Genomic DNA, 18,493 nt, shown 5'->3' with positions numbered 1-18,493 from the left:
TAAACACTTTTCTGAAAAAAAAAAAACACTGACAGGCAGAGTTTTTATAACAGAAGAGACCCTAGATTTCTGCTGTCATAAATGTCCCCCACCTATCAATGTGAAATGCGATCTGAGCCAGGCATGCTGAGCTCAGACCACATTTATGGCCGTTCTGTGTGTCACAGTGAACTGTCTCCCGTGTGCATGCGCCAGAGTGACGTTCCCGCAGCCCAGCCATTCAAGCGGACGAAGATTCAGAATCCCTAAAGAAGAGCGGGTTAGGATGGAAGCTCCGGGGACCAGGGGGAGCTATAACAGCCCAGCTCTGGAGGGCTCAGTTTGTAGGTAAGTCTCTCATAATGTACTAGTATATATTTTACTTTCTTAAGGAAACTTTACTACGGTTTTAATGTGGTATGACATGCATTGATTTATAATGTAAAATGCATTGCAGCATTTTGATAGGTTTCTGTTGATTTCAATAAAAAGCTTTTCAGAAAAAAATGTGTTTGAGTCTTAAAAACTTTTAGACAGGGGGTATCTGGTTACGACTGTACAAAATACCCCTGAACACTCTGTATAGTTGGTAAAGTACAAAATGGCTTGTGTAGCACTTATGTAGCACATAAACAATGTACATCAACCTAGAGAATTCAGACTGTCATGGCGACTTCTTGCCATGAACCAGAGCTGTATCCCACCTTTGCACCCCTGTAATCCCCACACCTCTGTATTTAGTGAGGAGGTAAACATAGACATACTGTGCACAGCATTAGTGGAGTTCTTTAATATTTCCAGTATAACAAAAAGAAAACACTAAAGCTCAACAGCTCATCACAATAATCACACATGTAAAAAATACTAGACAATTATTCAGAAGGGTAGAAGAGGTTAGCTATATTATTGGGCTTGAATCCACTTGAAAAAAATCTCAGCTAAGAGCAATACATGCAATGCATTGTCACTTTTCTTTTACTTTTATCATCAGATATCTGTTTATGCCATGTACACACGACCGGTTTTCCCGTTGGAATAAACTCTGAAGGTTTTTCCGACGGAATTCCGTTCAAGCTGTCTTGCATACACACGGTCACACCAAAGTCCGACCGTCAAGAACGCGGTGACGTACAACACATATCACGGGGCTAGAAAACAGAAGCTCAATAGCCAGTAGCCAATAGCTTCTGTCTCGTACTTGCTTCAGAGCATGCGTCGTTTTTTGGTATGTTGGAACAGCATACAGACGAGCGGTTTTCCCAATAGGAATTTGTTCTGTCTGAAAAATATAGAACATGTTTTCTTTCTAGGTCCGTCAGAATTTTCGACGTAAAAAGTCAGATGGGGCATACACACGGTCAGAATATATGATAAAAATCTCCCATCTAACTTTTTCTGTCGGAAATTCCGACCGTTTGTATGGGCCATTAAAAGTAATACTCTGTGTTGTACTACGCCATATTTTACCTGCTGCTAAGTAGGTATCTTTAATACATCAGCGTTTTATCACAACACCTATAGTGACCTAACTAGTAACAGAAATTCACGCAAATGGAAAATGATTGAATAAGAAGATAATTCTGAATATCTACATTTCCAGTTCATCGTCCACACAGAATGTCCGGTTCTCCCTTGTGGGATAATAAGTAGAGAGCTCAAAAGGCACTGTCTTTCCACACTTTAGTACCTTGACGTACCAAGCTTTTGAAGGGTGGAAGTATGTTTGGTTTAGAAGGCCATATTTTCTTTGGTTTCCTGATTAGATGTAGGTAGGACCTAGGTGTAGTCCCAAAGCAGATAATCCGTTGAGGGTTGTCTAAACTAAACTGGTGTTATCAGTAAGAAATCTTGATCTTTGGAATGTGATCTCCTCCTATATCACTTGTCTGATGTTGCAGTACCTGAAGATCTAAGTATGACATACACTTTATTAAATTCATGATATTATTTAATGCTTTTGAGGCATAAACATTCAGTTAAAAAATAGATTGTTGCACTGTAGGAAATCAAATGGCAGTAGTTAAATAAGTATATTTGCTCATGGAAGGCAAAGTACAATTAACTGTTACCCACCTCAGTTGTACAAACTCACCTTCCGTTCATTCCACCACCTTTCATTTTAACCTCTAGGGGGTATTGGCAGGGCCGTTTTTAAGGCAGGGCAAAAGGGGCAGCTGCCCTGGGCCCTGTCCTTGTTGTGGGGCCCAAAGCAGCTTCCTCATACTTGTCAACTATCCTGGTTTAAATTCCCTGGTTCCTTGAGGTTTTAGTCCTGTGCTGTGTCCCAATATCAAAGTATGAAGTGCTGCTACTAATGCTGCCCAGCTCTGCCCTATTGTTGTGTACAGATGACTCACCTGCAGACCCTGTGTTTACATGTAAATTACCGGCATTCATATGTAAATAGTGGCTGCATTCATATGTTAATAGGGACGGCTGGCAGCATTGATATGTATATCATGCCCCCGAGGTCATATCCACAGTAATCAGCAAGCAGAAATCATGTGCTGCAACCTCTAGCAACTAATCAGTGAGCCATAATGTGTGCTCTAACCTCTAGCAACCAGTGAGCGGTAATGATACACTGTAACCTCTGACAACCAATCGCAATAGCTGCCTGAACTGATTCAGTAAACTGATTTTGAGTCTAGCTGCTATTTAATGTATGTCTCAGAGCAGGTGAAGACAAAACTGCATGGGAATGCCCCCCCCCCCACCCCCAGAAGAGTTTTGCCCAGGGTCCAATCAATATTAAAGACAGCCCTGGGTATTGGGGAGCCTTGCCATCCTCCTACATGGCAGAATTTGGGCTTGGTGATTGGCCAAAAAGCCAGCCATAGATGGTTCGAATCTCGGACACTTCAGCAGTAGCCAGCCAAGATTTAAAACATGTATGGGCAGGCTGAATGTGCCTAAGTGGATTTTACATGCGTTTATTGCTAGCGGCTGTTATATCCATTAGCAATAATCACTGTGTTCTCCCAGCGGGGACTGCTCCCCCCCATCAACACTGACTGTGACTGGTCCCTCCCCCCTTTTCCCGGGCTGCCAGGCTGCATGCTCAGATAAGGGTCTGGTATGGATTTTGTTTTTTTTATATTTTTGTATTGCTGGTAATGTTTTTGTTTACATTCAGTTGTCAACGGGGAACCCCACTGACAGATGATATTATCTGTTGTTAAGGACGCGGTGGCCAGCTTCCCAGGCCCGCTCTTTAACAACCAGCTATTCACTGGTTGTTAAGGATACCGGTGGCCTCCGCTTAAAAACAAAAAAAAAACAAAAAAGAGTTTAGGAGAGTTTAAGAGCTGTTAACATGCAGGGGAGTTTAGAGGCAGTAAAATAAAAATGCCCAATGTGCTTGAGCCTAACCAGTATTTAAAGCGATTGTTACCCCAACATTGCTGTACCATGTACTTGTGTGAGAAAGTATCCTGCTCTATTTGTATTGCTTCCTTTGTGTGAAATCACTGGCATTCCTGCTAGTCGTCTTGCTTTCCTATTAAAAACTGAGCACACTAAGCAGACGAACTCAGCGTGATCCGTTCTCTAGCTGTGCTGGGAACACAACCTGCTCTCCTCCAGTGATCAGACCGATACTCCCCACCTACACAGCCTGTCACTGGGAAGCTCAGTGTCCTGCTGCTTCTCCTCCCTCCTAGATATTATGCAGCTGAGAACAAAGGGAATATGATCACTTATAAAAAAGGGAAACAAATGGTATTTATAATTTTTTTTTTATATCTATACAAAAATGTTTTGCCTTTCATTTATATTTTAAACTGAATGGGTTGTTTTACAAGGTGAGGGTTTACAACCACTTTAAGCTTTCTCATTTCTCTCTTGATGGTCGAACATTACTGCAAGGGAGTGATAAGAAGGAAGGAGTGTATACAGCTGGGTAGCATGGGCATAACTCTGGTTCACTTTAGGATTCATGCCTGGTATCATTATTATAGGTTAATAATCAAGCTACAAAGTCTAATAGCAGACTTCCTCTGGTGTTAACTTCAGATGTAATTATACTTAACTGAACTAGGCTTCTCCTATGTCTATGAACCACTTGGATTTAAAAAGAAAAAAATAGCTTTGAAAGGACTTTCTCTAAATCTTGCAAATGCAGAAAATCCATGGTAGACGTGTACAGGCCCTGACTGGGACAAAAAATAGGCCTGGGCATTTTAGACTGAGAAGCCCATGGCATATTTACTGGGAGGCACGGAGAGCACAGGGGGTGAAGAGCATGGGGGTGGAGAGCACTAAGGGGAGCCAGAGAGCACAGGGGAGCTCGGAGAGCACTGAGGAGGATGGGGACCACAGAGATCTGGAGAGCACAAGCAGTGGCAGAGAACACAGGAGATGAAGAGCACGGGGGATGAAGAGCACAGAGGGGCTGGAGAGCATGGGGGGGTTTGAGAGCACTGAGGGGGTGGGGACCACAGGGGGTGGAGAGCACAAACAGGGGAAGAGAACATGGGAGGCAAACAGCACAGGGGGGAGAAGAGCACAGAGGGGCTGGAATGCATAGGGGGCTGAAGAGCACTGAGGGGGCCTGAGCGCACTGGGAGGGGCAGGAGAGCCCTGGGGGGCCGGAGAGTAAAGGGGGGCTGATGAGCACAGGAGGGCCTTAGAGCACTGGGAGGTGGCGATAAGCACTGGGGGGGGGAGGCTGGCAGACACGGAGGGTGGGGGGCACTGGGGGGCTGGAGAGCATGGGGGCAATGAGCACTGGGAAGGCTGGAGAGCACAGAGGGCTGGAGAGCACTGGGGGGCTGGAGAGCATGGGGAGGCGATGAGCACTGGGGGGGCTGGAGAGCACTGGGGGGTCGAAGAGTACAGGATGGATGATTTGCACTGAGAGGGACTGGAGAGCTCTGGGGGAGCTGGAGTGTACAAGGGCTGGAAAGCAATGGGGGGGAGTGGATGATCACTGGGGGGGGGGGGCTGGAGAGCAGTGGGGGAGCCTGAGAGCATGGGGAGGCACCGGAGAGAATGGTGGGAGCCTGAGAGCACTAGGGGGTAGTAGAAAGAAGCTCCCCTCCCTGTTCATGGTCACAGGTAACATGACCTGTAGTCTCCCCCCCCCCCTGGCCGAACTGTAATGGTGGCCGGCTGGCCAGCCAGCCAGTCGCAGAGAGGCCAGGTGAGAGGCAGGGGCTCAAGGAGCAGCTCAGCTGCCTTGGCCCCACAAGCACAGTCAAGTGCCCAGTGTGCCCTATGGCCAGTCCGGGCCTGGACGTATAGTAAATGTACATTTTATCAATATACTTCCTATATTTGAGATTCTTTCTTTCTGTCCATATTATTTATGCATTCCTCCCAAATATCTCCACATTTTAGGAGTTGGGGGGTGGTTTGACATGACTACAAAAGGGTAGGCAGCAATAAATCATTCAACATAAAAAAAAAAAACATAGCTGTAATATATATGGACAGTGATTATTTTTTATGCAAACTTATTATTGTAGAACATCCAAATTGATCAAATTAGGTTTTCTGTTTTATACTCTCTTTAGCACAGGAAAAAATATAATACCTTGCTATCTTGAAATAAGCAGCAATTCTTTTGTTTTTAGGAACGAGGGGATAGTGATGGGCTGTATCCCCCAGAATCACAAGCACATGTCTGACAAGGCTGAAGGCCATTCTTGTCACAAGCTGGACAACGCAATGCCCGGTACGACTCTTTAAACCGGTTGGCTAGCATGGTAAATTTGCTGCCATGGCATAAAGCACAAGGGGAGCATCCGGAGCCTTTACACTGTGGGCAGTTGTGAAGATTTTCCTCATCCTACAATACACAAACAAGAAAATACATTAGCAAAAATATTTCAGGCTAATGTATAAATAGAGGTAAATGCATTTCTATGGTTTGCTATTTTTCAAGACAAAAAAACACACACTTTAACCACTTGCTGACTGGGCCTTTTTCTGACATTTGTTGTTTACGAGTAAAAATCTGTATTTTTTGCGAGAAAATTACTTAGAACCAAACAATATATATATATATATATATATATATATATATATATATATATACACATATATTTTCTTAGTAGAGACTCTAGAGAATGAAATGTCAGTTGTTGCAATATTTTATGTCACACTGTATTCACGCAGCGGTCTTTCAAACGCAATTTTTAGGGGAAAAAATACACTTTAATGATTTTTTTTTAAAATACAGTAACGTAAGCACATATTTTTTTTTTTTATAATATGAAAGATGATGTTACATCGAGTAAATAGATACCCAACATGTCATGCTTTAAAATTGCGCACGCTAATGGAATGGTGGCGACAAACTATGGTACTTAAAAATATCCATAGGTGACTATTTAAAATACATACATCACATGTGTGGTTTAAACACCGTTTACATACGCGCGTGTGACTTACAGTATCTCACAAAAGTGAGTACACCCCTCACATTTTTGTAAATATTTTATTACATATTTTCATGTGACAACGCTGAAAAAATGACACTTTGCTACAATGTAAAACAGTGAGTGTCCTCTTCCACTCCTCCATAACGACATCACGGAGCTGGTGGATGTTAGAGACCTTGCGCTCCTCCTCCTTCCGTTTGAGGATGTCCCACAGTTACTAAATAGGGTTTAGGTCTGGAGACATGCTTAGCCAGTCCATCACCTTTATCCTCAGCTTCTTTAGCAAGGCAGTGGTTGTCTTGGAGGTGTGTTTGGGGTCATTATCATGTTGGAATACTGCCCTGCAGGCCAGTCTCTGAAGGGAAGTGATCACGCTCTGCTTCAGTATGTCACAGTACATGTTGGCATTCATGGTTCCCTCAACGAACTGTAGCTCCCTAGTTCCGGCAGAACTCATGCAGCCCCAGGCCATGACCATGACTACCACCATGCTTGACTGTAGGCAAGACACACTTGTCTTTGTACTCCTCACCTCGTTGCTGCTACACACTTCACACCATCTGAATCAAATACGTTTATCTTGGTCTCATCAGACCACAGGCTATGGTTCCAGTAATCCATGTCCTAAGTTCGCTTTTCTTCAGCAAACTGTTTGTGGACTTTCTTGTGCATCATCTTTAGAAGAGGTTTCCTTCTGGGACGACAGCCATGCAGACCAATTTGATGCAGTGTGCGGTGTATGGTCTGAGCACTGACAGGCTGACCCCCCACCCCTCTGCAGCAATGCTGGCAGCACTCATATGTCTATTTTCCAAAGAGAACTTCTGGATATGACTCTGAGCAAGTGCACTCAGCTTCTTTGGTCGACCATGGCAAGGCCTGTTCTGAGTGGAACATGTCCTGTTAAACCACTGTATGGTCTTGGCCACCGTGCTGCAGCTCACTTTCAGGGTCTTGGCAATCTTCATATAGCATAGGCCATCTTTATGTAGAGCACCAATTTTCAGATCCTCATAGAGTTCTTTGCCATGAAGTGCCATGTTGAACTTCCAGTGACCAGTATGAGAGAGAGAGCAATAACAACAAATTTAACACACCTGCTCCCCATTCACACTTGAGATCTTGTAACACTAACAAGTCACATGACACCGGGGAGGGAAAATGACTAATTGGGCCCATTTTGCACATTTTCACTTAGGGGTGTACTCATTTTTGTTGCCAGCGGTTTGGACATTAATGGCTGTGTGTTGAGTTATTTTAAGGGGACAGCAAATTTACACTGTTATACAAGCTGTACACTCACTACTTTACATTGTAAAAGTGTAATTTCTTCAGTGTTGTCACATGAAAAGATAATAAAATATTTACAAAAATGTGAGGGGTGTACTCATTTTTGTGAGATATGGAACGTATGCATTCGCTTCTGCATGGCAGGATGGGGTGCTTTACATTTTTCTTTTTTCCTTTTTTTCCCTATTTATTTTAATTTTTTTTTTTTTTTTTTTTACACTGTTCCTTTATTAATTTTTGTATCACTTTTATGAAAAAAACAAACAAAAAACAGATCTCTAATTTACCCTTAAAAGCAAAGTAAAAAAAAAGTTACACTTTGACTTGTCCGGACAGGGTCGCGCGTGTGCTGCTGGCAGCGAGCACATGACCACACGGCGGCAAATTTAAAGGGACGTACCTGTACGCCCATTTGCCCAGCCGTGCCATTCTGCCAACGTAAATGTACATGTGGCGGTCGGCAAGTGGTTACATTTTTTTTTTTTTAAATAAAGTTTAATCAAGTTAAAAAAACTGGCAACATTTGTTTTTAAAAGCCCTCTGCACCCACATGCACATATGAACACAAATTCATGTCTGGTGCACACACATATGAAAATGAGCTAAAGCAATAATTCTTGGGGGCATCATTCACCGTTAGCACTAAACTGATGACCTGTAAAGTCTTTTAAAGCATTAGGCCCCTTTCATACGGGCGCTTCCATTTGGCGGACTCAGCCCTGCTAGTTCCGCTGATCCCCGCTGAGGAGGCAGATGACAGGTCTGCCTCCGCTCACTGTGCAGAGCAGAGACATACCCAGCCCTGCTCTCCTCTATAAGGAAATTGGGTGAAAACGGATTGCCTGTCTGTTTTCATCCAATCATTTCCAATCCGATCCGATGGCGGATGGAAAATAGGACCACCATCCGTCTGGATTTGGTGGACAGGATCGGATCAGATAGCAGTGGATGTCAGTGGACATGTCACTGCTGACAGCCGCCGCTCCATAGGGAAGAGTGCAATGTTTTTTTTGTGTTACTTAAAATAAGGATTTGAATACCAATAGCATGGATATCATGTGACGTTAAAAAAAATGCAAGCACTGCTAGTTTATTCTACAGGGCCTGTACTTTCAGAAAATGTATAATGTGCATTTTCATTTACAAAATGTGCATTTTAGCACATGTAAAATAAAAAAAAGGCTCTGGAAGCTAAAGGATTACCTACCAACAAGCCTGTAAAAGCTTACTGGTTACCTGCAACATATGCCATATTGTATGGCATAAAGCATGCCATGTTATATTATATATATTTTATAAAAAAATTACCACCTGTAAAAACCTGTCACAAACCAGAGCAATTCAAACTGAATATATATTGAGAATACAAATAAGCAGAAGTTACATTTGGTATAAATTATATGTCAAAACATGGATCTCCAGATAAATGCAGCTGAAATTCTCATTACCAAGTTGTCCTATTTCTGTTTTAATTAATGTACAGGGGTCTAGCTGAACATTTACAGGAAAAGATAACAATTGCATATACATTTAACTGCATATACCTTTGTATCTACTGATCATCACAAAGCAACATCTGTTTCGGCATTTTGAATTGCCCAGATTTTTGATAGGTTTACCTTAGGGCACATAGCAATTTATGAACATTATCCATCCTATTTTTTGCTACAATATATGCTTGCGGTGTTTGAGAGCCTTGCTCAGATTAATTGTTTATACAAAGTTTGTTATTTAGCTCTTGCCATGATACTTATTTCTCAGGAATGGGAGCATTTTCCAATTGAAAACATTTGTAAAAGGTGTGTTGCATTGCAGCTGATATTCAGTGTGTTGAATTAAATTTTTAAGGCCAATATCATATCTAAGAGATGTGTTTTAACATATATTACATTAAGCCAGCTCATTTCTAAATGAACTGCCAATTCACTACAGTGCAATTCTCTACAGTGCAGTAAAAATCATGCCAGCCAGTGCCAGGCAAAATCATGCCTGACTTTTTGTGAAAAAAAAAATGCACAGCAGTCTATGGTGGATCTCCTCTCCTTTCCCTCCCCATTTTGATCTATTTTACTTAAAGACCGGAACAATAGACATTGAGAATTAAAAAATAAAATAGAGAATAGAGGGAGGACTGTGATGTGACACACCTTTTGACATCGACACAAGGTAATTGAAATATAAGGCAGAACTGACAATTTGTAAGAGTCAGCGATTCATGGAAGCTGGCTCATGTTTTAGTCTATCAACATGACACAGACCTACCACAGATAAATAGGTCTTTAAAGTGTAAAGGGGAGGGAAGGGATTTCTTTCCTTTTTCCTCCCCTTGATTGGGTTTAAAATACGCCTTTATTCTATTGTGTACAGGACCGACTGCCTTGCCCCAGTGTTCTCCCCGGGGGGAGGGTTCTCCTCCATTTGTCCACCTGTATTAGGGGGTTGGTCTCTTTGTTACACCTTGCAGCTCCTTCGGCCTTTCCTGCCGGGGCGCCTACACTAGAAGTGTCTGAAAGAGAAAACAGCCATCGGCAATATCCACCCTGGTATCATGTTTTTAATTACAAGTTCTATGGAATGCCTACCCAACACACTGTTTTGATTATGTAAGTGCTTACCATAATATTGAATTATGTACAATGTATGTATGTACCTGATAAGATAAATAACCTTTCTTAACCACTTGCTTACTGGGCACTTAAACCCCCCTCCTGCCCAGACCAATTTTCGGCTTTCAGCGCTGATGCACTTTGAATGACAATTGTACGGGCATACAACACTGTACCCAAATGAAATTTTTATCATTTTTTCCCCACAAATAGAGCTTTCTTTTGGTGGTATTTAATTACAGCTGGGAGTTTTATTTTTTGCTAAACAAACAAAAAAAGATGCAAAATAAAAAATAAATAAAAAATCATGTTTAATAGTTTGTTATAAAATTTTGCAAACAGGTCATTTTTCTCCTTCATTGAAGTGCGCTGATGAGGCGGCACTGGTGGGCACTGATAGGCTGCACTGGTGGGCACTGATAGGCATAGTTAAGGCGGCACTAATAGGCACAGATAAGGTGGCACCGATAGGCACAGATAAGGCAGTACTGATGGGCACAGATAAGGCGGCACTGATGGGCAAAGATGGGCACAGATAAGATGGCACGGATGGGTGGCACGGATGGGTGGCATGGATGGGTGGCACTAAGGGGCACTGATAGGTACCACTGATAGATGGGACTGATGGGCACTGATAGGTGACACTGATAGGTGGCTCTGATAGGTGGCACTGCTGGGCACTGATGGGCGGCACTGATGGGCACTGATGGGCACTGGTAGATGACCCTGATGGGCACAGATATGTGGCACTGGGGTGCAGCACCATTTTTGAGGCAGATTGTGGGCACTGATGAGTGGCACTGTGGACACTGATGTGTGGCACTGTGGGCACTGATGTGTGGCACTGTGGGCACTGCTGGGTGGCACTATGGGCACTGATGGGTGGCACTGATGGGGGGGCACTTTTTATTACTGAGGTGGCACTGGCAGGGGGCAGGTGGGCACCGGTAAGCTGGCCGTGATGGGGACTGATGTCCCGATCATGGCCACCGGTGATCGGCACTTTTTTTTTCTCCTCGCGCTGTCAGCGCGAGAAGGAAAAATAGCCGATTACCGGCTCCGTTGTATCACATGATTAGCTGTCATTGGCTGACAGCTGATCACGTGGTAAGGGGTCGGGATCGACCACTTGTTTGGATCCATGATCAGGCGAGTCTCGTAGACTCGCTGATCACAGAGCGCGCCGCGCGAGCCCCTCAGGGGACGCGCAGGCCGCTCGTGCACGGGACGACGTCAATAGACGTAGTCCCGGCAAAGGAGGTCCGTGCTGTAGCCATCATGTGGCTATAGCGCGGATCTCTAGTGGTTAATATATATTCCATTCTTTTTCAATAGACCTGTTTCTCATATCTATACATGCCCTGAAGAAGGAGATTCAGTCTCTCCGAAACGCGTAGGGTACCTTAAGTAATCAGTGTGTATGTTGATTATCAATGTGTTTGTGCATTCCTTATTTTATGTGTATTTCTTAATATATTTTTTCAATAAAAAAAACTTTTTGTACTTTATAAATCTGATATTCATTGTACATGCCTAAAAAGTCCACCACTAGGGGTGTCCCAACTTTTTGGTTTACAATTTTGGATGTGGCACACAAAATAGTAAAATTATTGCCTCCCACCTATATGTCTTTAAAAAAATAAAACATTAAAATAGCATATACAATTGCTACACAACCCATAATGTAATTTAATGTTATTAAAAATTACCTTTCCTTTTTAAACTGCAGTGCTGTCATTTTTTGTAAAATTCAATACAATGTGGAAACCTAAAGGCATTCTGGACACTATTGGTGTGCAGAATGCCTCCAAAAAATTTAATTTCTTGCTTGGGAGAAGAACTCCTCACTAAGATACAGGTTAACTTTTAGGCATACTCTGCAACAGAAATTTAATTTTTGGTGAAATACTTCATAATTTCTATAATGATACAGGCACTGCAACATTTCTCATAAGAGCACAGAAAATGCACTAGCTGATTAAAATGAATTGGTCACTTTTTCAATGTGCACAGGATATTGTCTAACAGTAGAAATGGGTAGGAATGTGCAAGTTTGTAATGCACATTGATCACCCAGAGGGGATTGTTTTTTTCTCAACAAAAGAGGAGTTACATTTTAGGGACAGCAAATTTTTAGGGGTCAACAGGTAGTTGGCAGTAAACCTTTAAGAGATAAGAAAATGTGTATGGATTTGTTTTGGAAATTGGAAAGACTTCATGACTTTGGCCTCACATCAATTTTTTAAAATAAAGGAGAGTTCCCAGAGACCTTGAGATAAAAGGGTCCCTCTTTTGGGATAATGGATGAGGAGTTCAAAAGAGATTGGAAAGCTTTCCTATGCCGTGTACACACGATCGAATTGTCCGGCGGACCTGCTCTGGCAAACAATTCGGCAAACAATCCATCGGACTTTATAACGAACGGACTTGGCCACACACGGACGCTCCGAAAGTCTGGCGATTTCTAACGCAATGGCATACAGCACGTACGACGGGACTAGAAAAAGGAAGTTCAATAGTCAGTAGCCAATAGCTTCCTTCTCGTACTTGCTTCAGAGCATGCGTCATTCTTAGTCCGCCGGACTAGCACACTAACGAACGGATTGTCCGCTGAAAGCCAAGTCCGGCGGGCAAATTTTGAGTCAAAACTACTTTCTAAGTCCGCCGGACTTTTACGATGAAAAAGTCCGCTGGAGCCCACACACCAAGTCCAATAGACAATTTGATCGTGTGTACACAGCATTAGATGAGGTACAGTTCATATTGATGAATTTGATAGTGAAGAACTGAGTACTGTATGTACAGGTACATACAGTAAAATACAAACTAAAACAACGACTTTAAAGAAACCATGATTTTCCTTTTTGGATGATCAACTAAATGCAAAGGTAGTCTCCATAGAGATTAAAACCTGGGGGCCAAGTTGTGGAGGGCTTTGTAAGTTGTTGTTAGTATTTTAAATGTCATTTGTTAGGTAAGTGAAAGCCAGTGGAGGGACTGGCAGAGAGGGGAAGCAGACTCTGAATGGTTGATAAGGTGGATGAATCGGGCAGTAGCATTCATGATAGACTAAAGGGGGGATAGCCTGCGTAAAGGTAAATCAATGATGAGGGAGTTGCAGTAGTCAAGGCAAAAAATGACCAGGGAGTGAATTAGTAACTTTGTGGAGTCAGAAAGAAGCATATTTTGGAGCTCTTACAGAGGTTGAGGTGGCAAGCTTTGGACAGTGATTGTGTATGGGACCGAAAGGAGAGTTCAGAGTCCAGGATTATACCTAGCACCCCAGGGGAAGGGGCATGTGGGAGAGGAAATACTATGAGCTTGGTTTTTAATAATTGAGTTTGAGGAAGTGGTGTGATATCCAGACTGATATGTATGTTAGTAAATTAGTAATGTGCAAGGAGACTGATGGAGTGAGCTGAGGGGTAGAGAGATAGATTTGGGTGTCAGCATAAAAATGGTATTGAAAGCCATGGGAGGCTATCAACTGACCCAAGGAGGAGGTATAGATCAAGAATAGGAGAGGTCCAAGAACAAAGCTTTTGAGGACCCCGATGTAAAAAGCAATAGGAGAGAAGGAAGTAGAATTGTAAGTGACGTGGAGGGTGGGGTGGGATAGGTAGTGTAGGTAGTGTATTTTTGAACATATAATTTGATGTTTTTGGTAGGGGGGCTGTCAGGTATGCTGTACGGGGCCCTGGAATTTCTAAAAGCAGCCCTGTCTTTACTTACTGTATTTATTTTTTCCAATTACACTTACCTAAAGTTAGTTTGAAATGTATTTTTCTGCAATTCTCTAAATTATAAACTAAATTCATAACAACAATGTTCTGAAATAGATCAATGTACCTTAACCACTTGAGGACCGCCGTATTGCCAATGTACGTCAGCACAATGGCACAGGCAGGCACAATCACGTACATCTACGTGATTGCCTTCCAGCGGGTAGGGGGTCCGATCGGACCCCCTCCCGCTGGTTACGGCGGTCCGATTCGGTCCAGGAGCGCTCCGTGATGAGGGGATGGCCGTTGGTTTTCGGCCACCCCCTCTGGATCGCTCCTGGCCAATGAGAAGCTTCCTCCCCTGTGTATTGTTTACACAGGAAGGAGGAAGTGATGTCATTCTCCTCGGGGCGGTCTTTTTGACCGGACTACGAGGAGAAAAGTAAAAGTAAGTGTGCACCAACACTACACTGACATGTAGGTACACACAGGCACACAAACCCCCCCCCGATCGCCCCCCGAATCCCCCCCCGCCCCCCCCTCCCCCCCCAGTCACAGTGTCACTGATTGCATTGATCATTTCTTTACTGATCAATGCATTCAGTGTCAGTTGTGACAGTAAAAACTGTCAGGACAGTTAGTGTTAGGTCCAGGGTAGCCCCCTATCACCCCCCAATAAAGATTTAACCCCTTGATTGCCCCTAGAGTTAACCCTTTCACCCCCTTTTGCCAGTGTCACTAAGCGATCATTTTTCTGATCGCTGCATGTGTCGCTAGGTAGCTAGTTATTTTTTTAGGTTCACCGCCAGGTTTTTATATCGCTAGGTACCCCGATATACTACCCAATAATGGTTTTAACCCCTTGATTGCCGCTAGTTAACCCTTTCACCCCCTTTTGCCAGTGTCACTAAGCGATCGTTTTTCTGATCGCTGCATCAGTGTCGCTACAGTCGCTAGGTAGCTAGTTATTTTTTTAGGTTCACCGCCAGGTTTTTATAGCGCTAGGTACCCCGATATACTACCCAATAATGGTTTTAACCCCCTGATTTCTGCTAGTTAACCCTTTCACCCCCTTTTGCCAGTGTCACTAAGCGATCGTTTTTCTGATCGCTGCATTAGTGTCGCTACAGTCGCTAGGTAGCTAGTTATTTTTTTAGGTTCACCGCCAGGTTTTTATAGCGCTAGGTACCCCGATATACTACCCAATAATGGTTTTAACCCCCTGATTTCTGCTAGTTAACCCTTTCACCCCCTTTCACCAGCGATCACAGTATAAGTGTCACTGGTGACGCTGGTTAGCCAGTTAGTCATTTAGGTTCCCCGTCAGGTTTTTATATAGCGCCAGGGACCCCCATATACTACCTAATAAAAATTTGAACCCCCTGATTGCTCCTAGTTAACCCTTTCGCCACTGATCACCGTATAAGTGTTACGGGTGACTCTGGTTAGTTTGTTTTTTATAGCATCAGGGCACCCACCATTTATTACCCAATAAAGGTTTAACCCCCTGATCACCCGGCGGGTGATATCAATTAGGTTTTAGGGTCAGGGTCTGCGTCGCCCCAGGCAGCGCTAGGTTAGTGCCAGTACCGCTAACACCCACACACAAAGCATACACCTCCCGTAGTGGTATAGAATCTGAACAGATCAATATCTGATCTGATCAGATCTATACTAGCATCCCCAGCAGTTTAGGGTTCCAAAAAAACGCATTGTTAGCGGGATCAGCCCAAATACCTGCTGGCACCTGCGTTTTGCCCCTCTGCCCAGCCCACCCAAGTGCAGTATCGATCGATCACTGTCACTTACAAAACACTAAACACATAACTGCAGCGATCGCAGAGTCAGGCCTGATCCCTGCCATCGCTAACAGGTTTTTTGGTAGCATTTTATATTCAAATCCGGAAGGCAGTGCTTGGTTTTCGGGGTCCCGTACGTGGCTAGGCTCCCAAAAAGTCCCCCACATGTGGTATCCCCGTACTCGGGAGAAGCAGCAGAATTTATTTTGGGGTGTAATTTGACTTCTGCCCATAGCATGTGTGAGCAATATATCATTTAGTGACAACTTTGTGCAAAAAAAAAAAAGTTTGTAATATTCCCGCAACTTTTGGCAAAATATAAAATATTCCATGGACTCAACATGCCTCTCAGTAAATAGCTTGGGGTGTCTACTTTCCAAAATGGGGTCATTTGGGGGGGTTTTGTGCTATTTTGGCATTTTATGGACTTCGAAACTGTGATAGGTAGTGAGGAGTTAAATCAAAAATTTGCACCCTTAGAAATCCTGAAGGTGGTGATTGGTTTTCGGGGTGCCGTGCGCGACTAGACTCCCAAAAAGTCCCACATATGTGGTATCCCCGTACTCAGGAGAAGCAGCAGAATGTATTTTGGGGTGTCATTTCACATATGCCCATAGCATGTGTGAGCAATATATCATTTAGTGACAACTTGGTGCAAAAAAAAAAAAGTTTGTAATATTCCCGCAACTTGTGGCAAAATATAAAATATTCCATGGACTCAACATGCCTCTCAGTAAATAGCTTGGGGTGTCTACTTTCCAAAATGGGGTCATTTTGGGGGGTTTTGTGCTATTTTGGCATTTTATGACCTTCGAAACTGTGATAGGTAGTGAGGAGTTAAATCAAAAATTTGCACCCTTAGAAATCCTGAAGGTGGTGATTGGTTTTCGGGGTGCCGTGCGCGACTAGACTCCCAAAAAGTCCCACACATGTGGTATCCCCATACTCGGGAGAAGTAGCGGAATATATTTTGGGGTGCAATTCCACATATAACCATGGCATGTGTGAGCAATATATCATTTAGTGACAACTTTTTGTAAAAAAAAAATTTTTTATTTTTTTTTGTCATTATTCAATCCCTTAGGACAAAAAAAATAAATATTCAATGGGCTCAACATACCCATCAGCAATTTCCTTGGGGTGTCTACTTTCCAAAATGGGGTCATTTGGGGGGGATTTGTACTGCCCTGCCATTTTAGCACCTCAAGAAATGAGATCGGCAGTCATAAATTAAAAGCTGTGTAAATTCCAGAAAATGTACTCTAGTTTGTAGACGCTATAACTTTTGCGCAAACCAAAAAATATACGCTTATTGACATTTTTTTTACTAAAGACATGTGGCTGAATAAATTTTGCCCTCAATGTATGACTAAAATTTAGTTTATTCGATTTTTCTTATAACAAAAAGAAGAAAATATCTTTTTTTTTCAAAATTTTCGCTCTTTTTCCATTTATATCGCAAAAAAAAAAAATCGCAGAGGCAATCAAATACCATCAAAAGAAAGCTCTATTTGTGGGAAGAAAAGGACGCAAATTTCGTTTGGGTGCAATATTGCATGACCGCGCAATTACCAGTTAAAGCAGCGCAGTGCGAAATTGCAAAAAGACCTCTGGTCCTTAAGGTATTTATTGGTCCGGAGCTGAAGTGGTTAATGTGTATGGATTTTTTTTTATTTATCTATATGGCATTTAAACATTAACTTGCATGCTGTGTTAAAATGTATTATAGTTATGTCTTGCTTTAAATAGTCTATTTGCCTGTCATCTCAGTAGATGCTTGTAGATACATGAGATTTGTAACTATGTGCCTGTTTTTCAAAGATTGGATCTATCTGTGAAGTAAATATTGTTTGGTGAATATATATATTTTTAGATAGTGGAAACACAGTGTTAATCATGCCACAGGGAGCTGTTTTCGGCATGATCCTGCTGCTAAATCATCTAGGTTGCCCTGGCTTATGAGGTCAGACATGGATTATATCTTTATGTGCTGGTGGTTTCATAATGCATAAGAGCTTATTTCTATCTGTCTCCTCACAGACCTGGACAAAGGCCTCATTCCAATAAACACACCATGATACATGTCCAATTTAATGCTCAGTGATAGCTAGAGTAAATGTGGAATATGGCAGTAAAGCTTTGGATTAAAATTTAAATTGTGGTTTATGGTTATGTGCTGTCTAGCAAATAAGGCTAACCCTCAAATAGATGGCTAACAAAACTTCTGTTCTTTAGTAGCAGGTAACAGGAAGAACTCGGCTTTTACCATTTTAGTCATTTTGTGTTTGAATGCTTTTATCTTTAGCTAAGTTCATTACAAACCATTTTTTATACTGCTAATTTGAAGCTTTTATTTCAATGTAAAAATAATTTTAAGAACTTAAGAGGTATAACTAAAGGGAGCAATTTGTTTACGTTCTCAATGACTTGTGCAGGAGATTTGGATTGCGCTGCACCCTTCCCACACCCTAAATCAGGCGGCCCAAGACTGCTATGGGGCTCAACACAAAATTGTAAACTTACATAAACATTTAGATTTTTTGGGGACTTTTTCTGTAAAAATGTGTTTACATTTAGCGGCCACATGCGGCTGAAGAAAAAATTGACAGTGTCTCTTTACTGGACTTTTATAAGCTTTATCTTCCCCCAAAAAATATCCCACTCTTCACGATCATGCCTTATTCATTTTTCGGCAGCACCTATACTTGTGA

The 18,493-nt window shown here is 42.5% G+C and overlaps 1 protein-coding gene across 1 annotated transcript in view; it reads right to left on the bottom strand.

Annotated features, from left to right (window-relative positions):
• Positions 1–754: 754 nt before the first annotated feature.
• GRXCR2 (glutaredoxin and cysteine rich domain containing 2) overlaps positions 755–18,493 on the bottom strand; it is a 30,455-nt gene continuing 12,716 nt past the window's right edge. The window contains exons 3-4 of the mRNA XM_077473014.1: positions 5,516–5,770; positions 755–1,888 (exon numbers count right to left, since the gene is read on the bottom strand). Coding sequence (XP_077329140.1) covers positions 5,552–5,770 — 219 coding nt within the window. The 3' untranslated portion in view covers positions 755–1,888; positions 5,516–5,551. The remainder of the gene's footprint in view (positions 1,889–5,515; positions 5,771–18,493) is intronic.

The sequence above is a fragment of the Lithobates pipiens genome, unplaced genomic scaffold (genome assembly GCF_037356315.1).
Source record: "Lithobates pipiens isolate NorthernLeopardFrog02 unplaced genomic scaffold, aLitPip1_a1.2 Scaffold_8, whole genome shotgun sequence".
NCBI classification, from domain to species: domain Eukaryota; kingdom Metazoa; phylum Chordata; class Amphibia; order Anura; family Ranidae; genus Lithobates; species Lithobates pipiens.
Note: the sequence above shows the minus strand (reverse complement) of the source record. Positions and strands in the feature narration are given on the sequence as shown.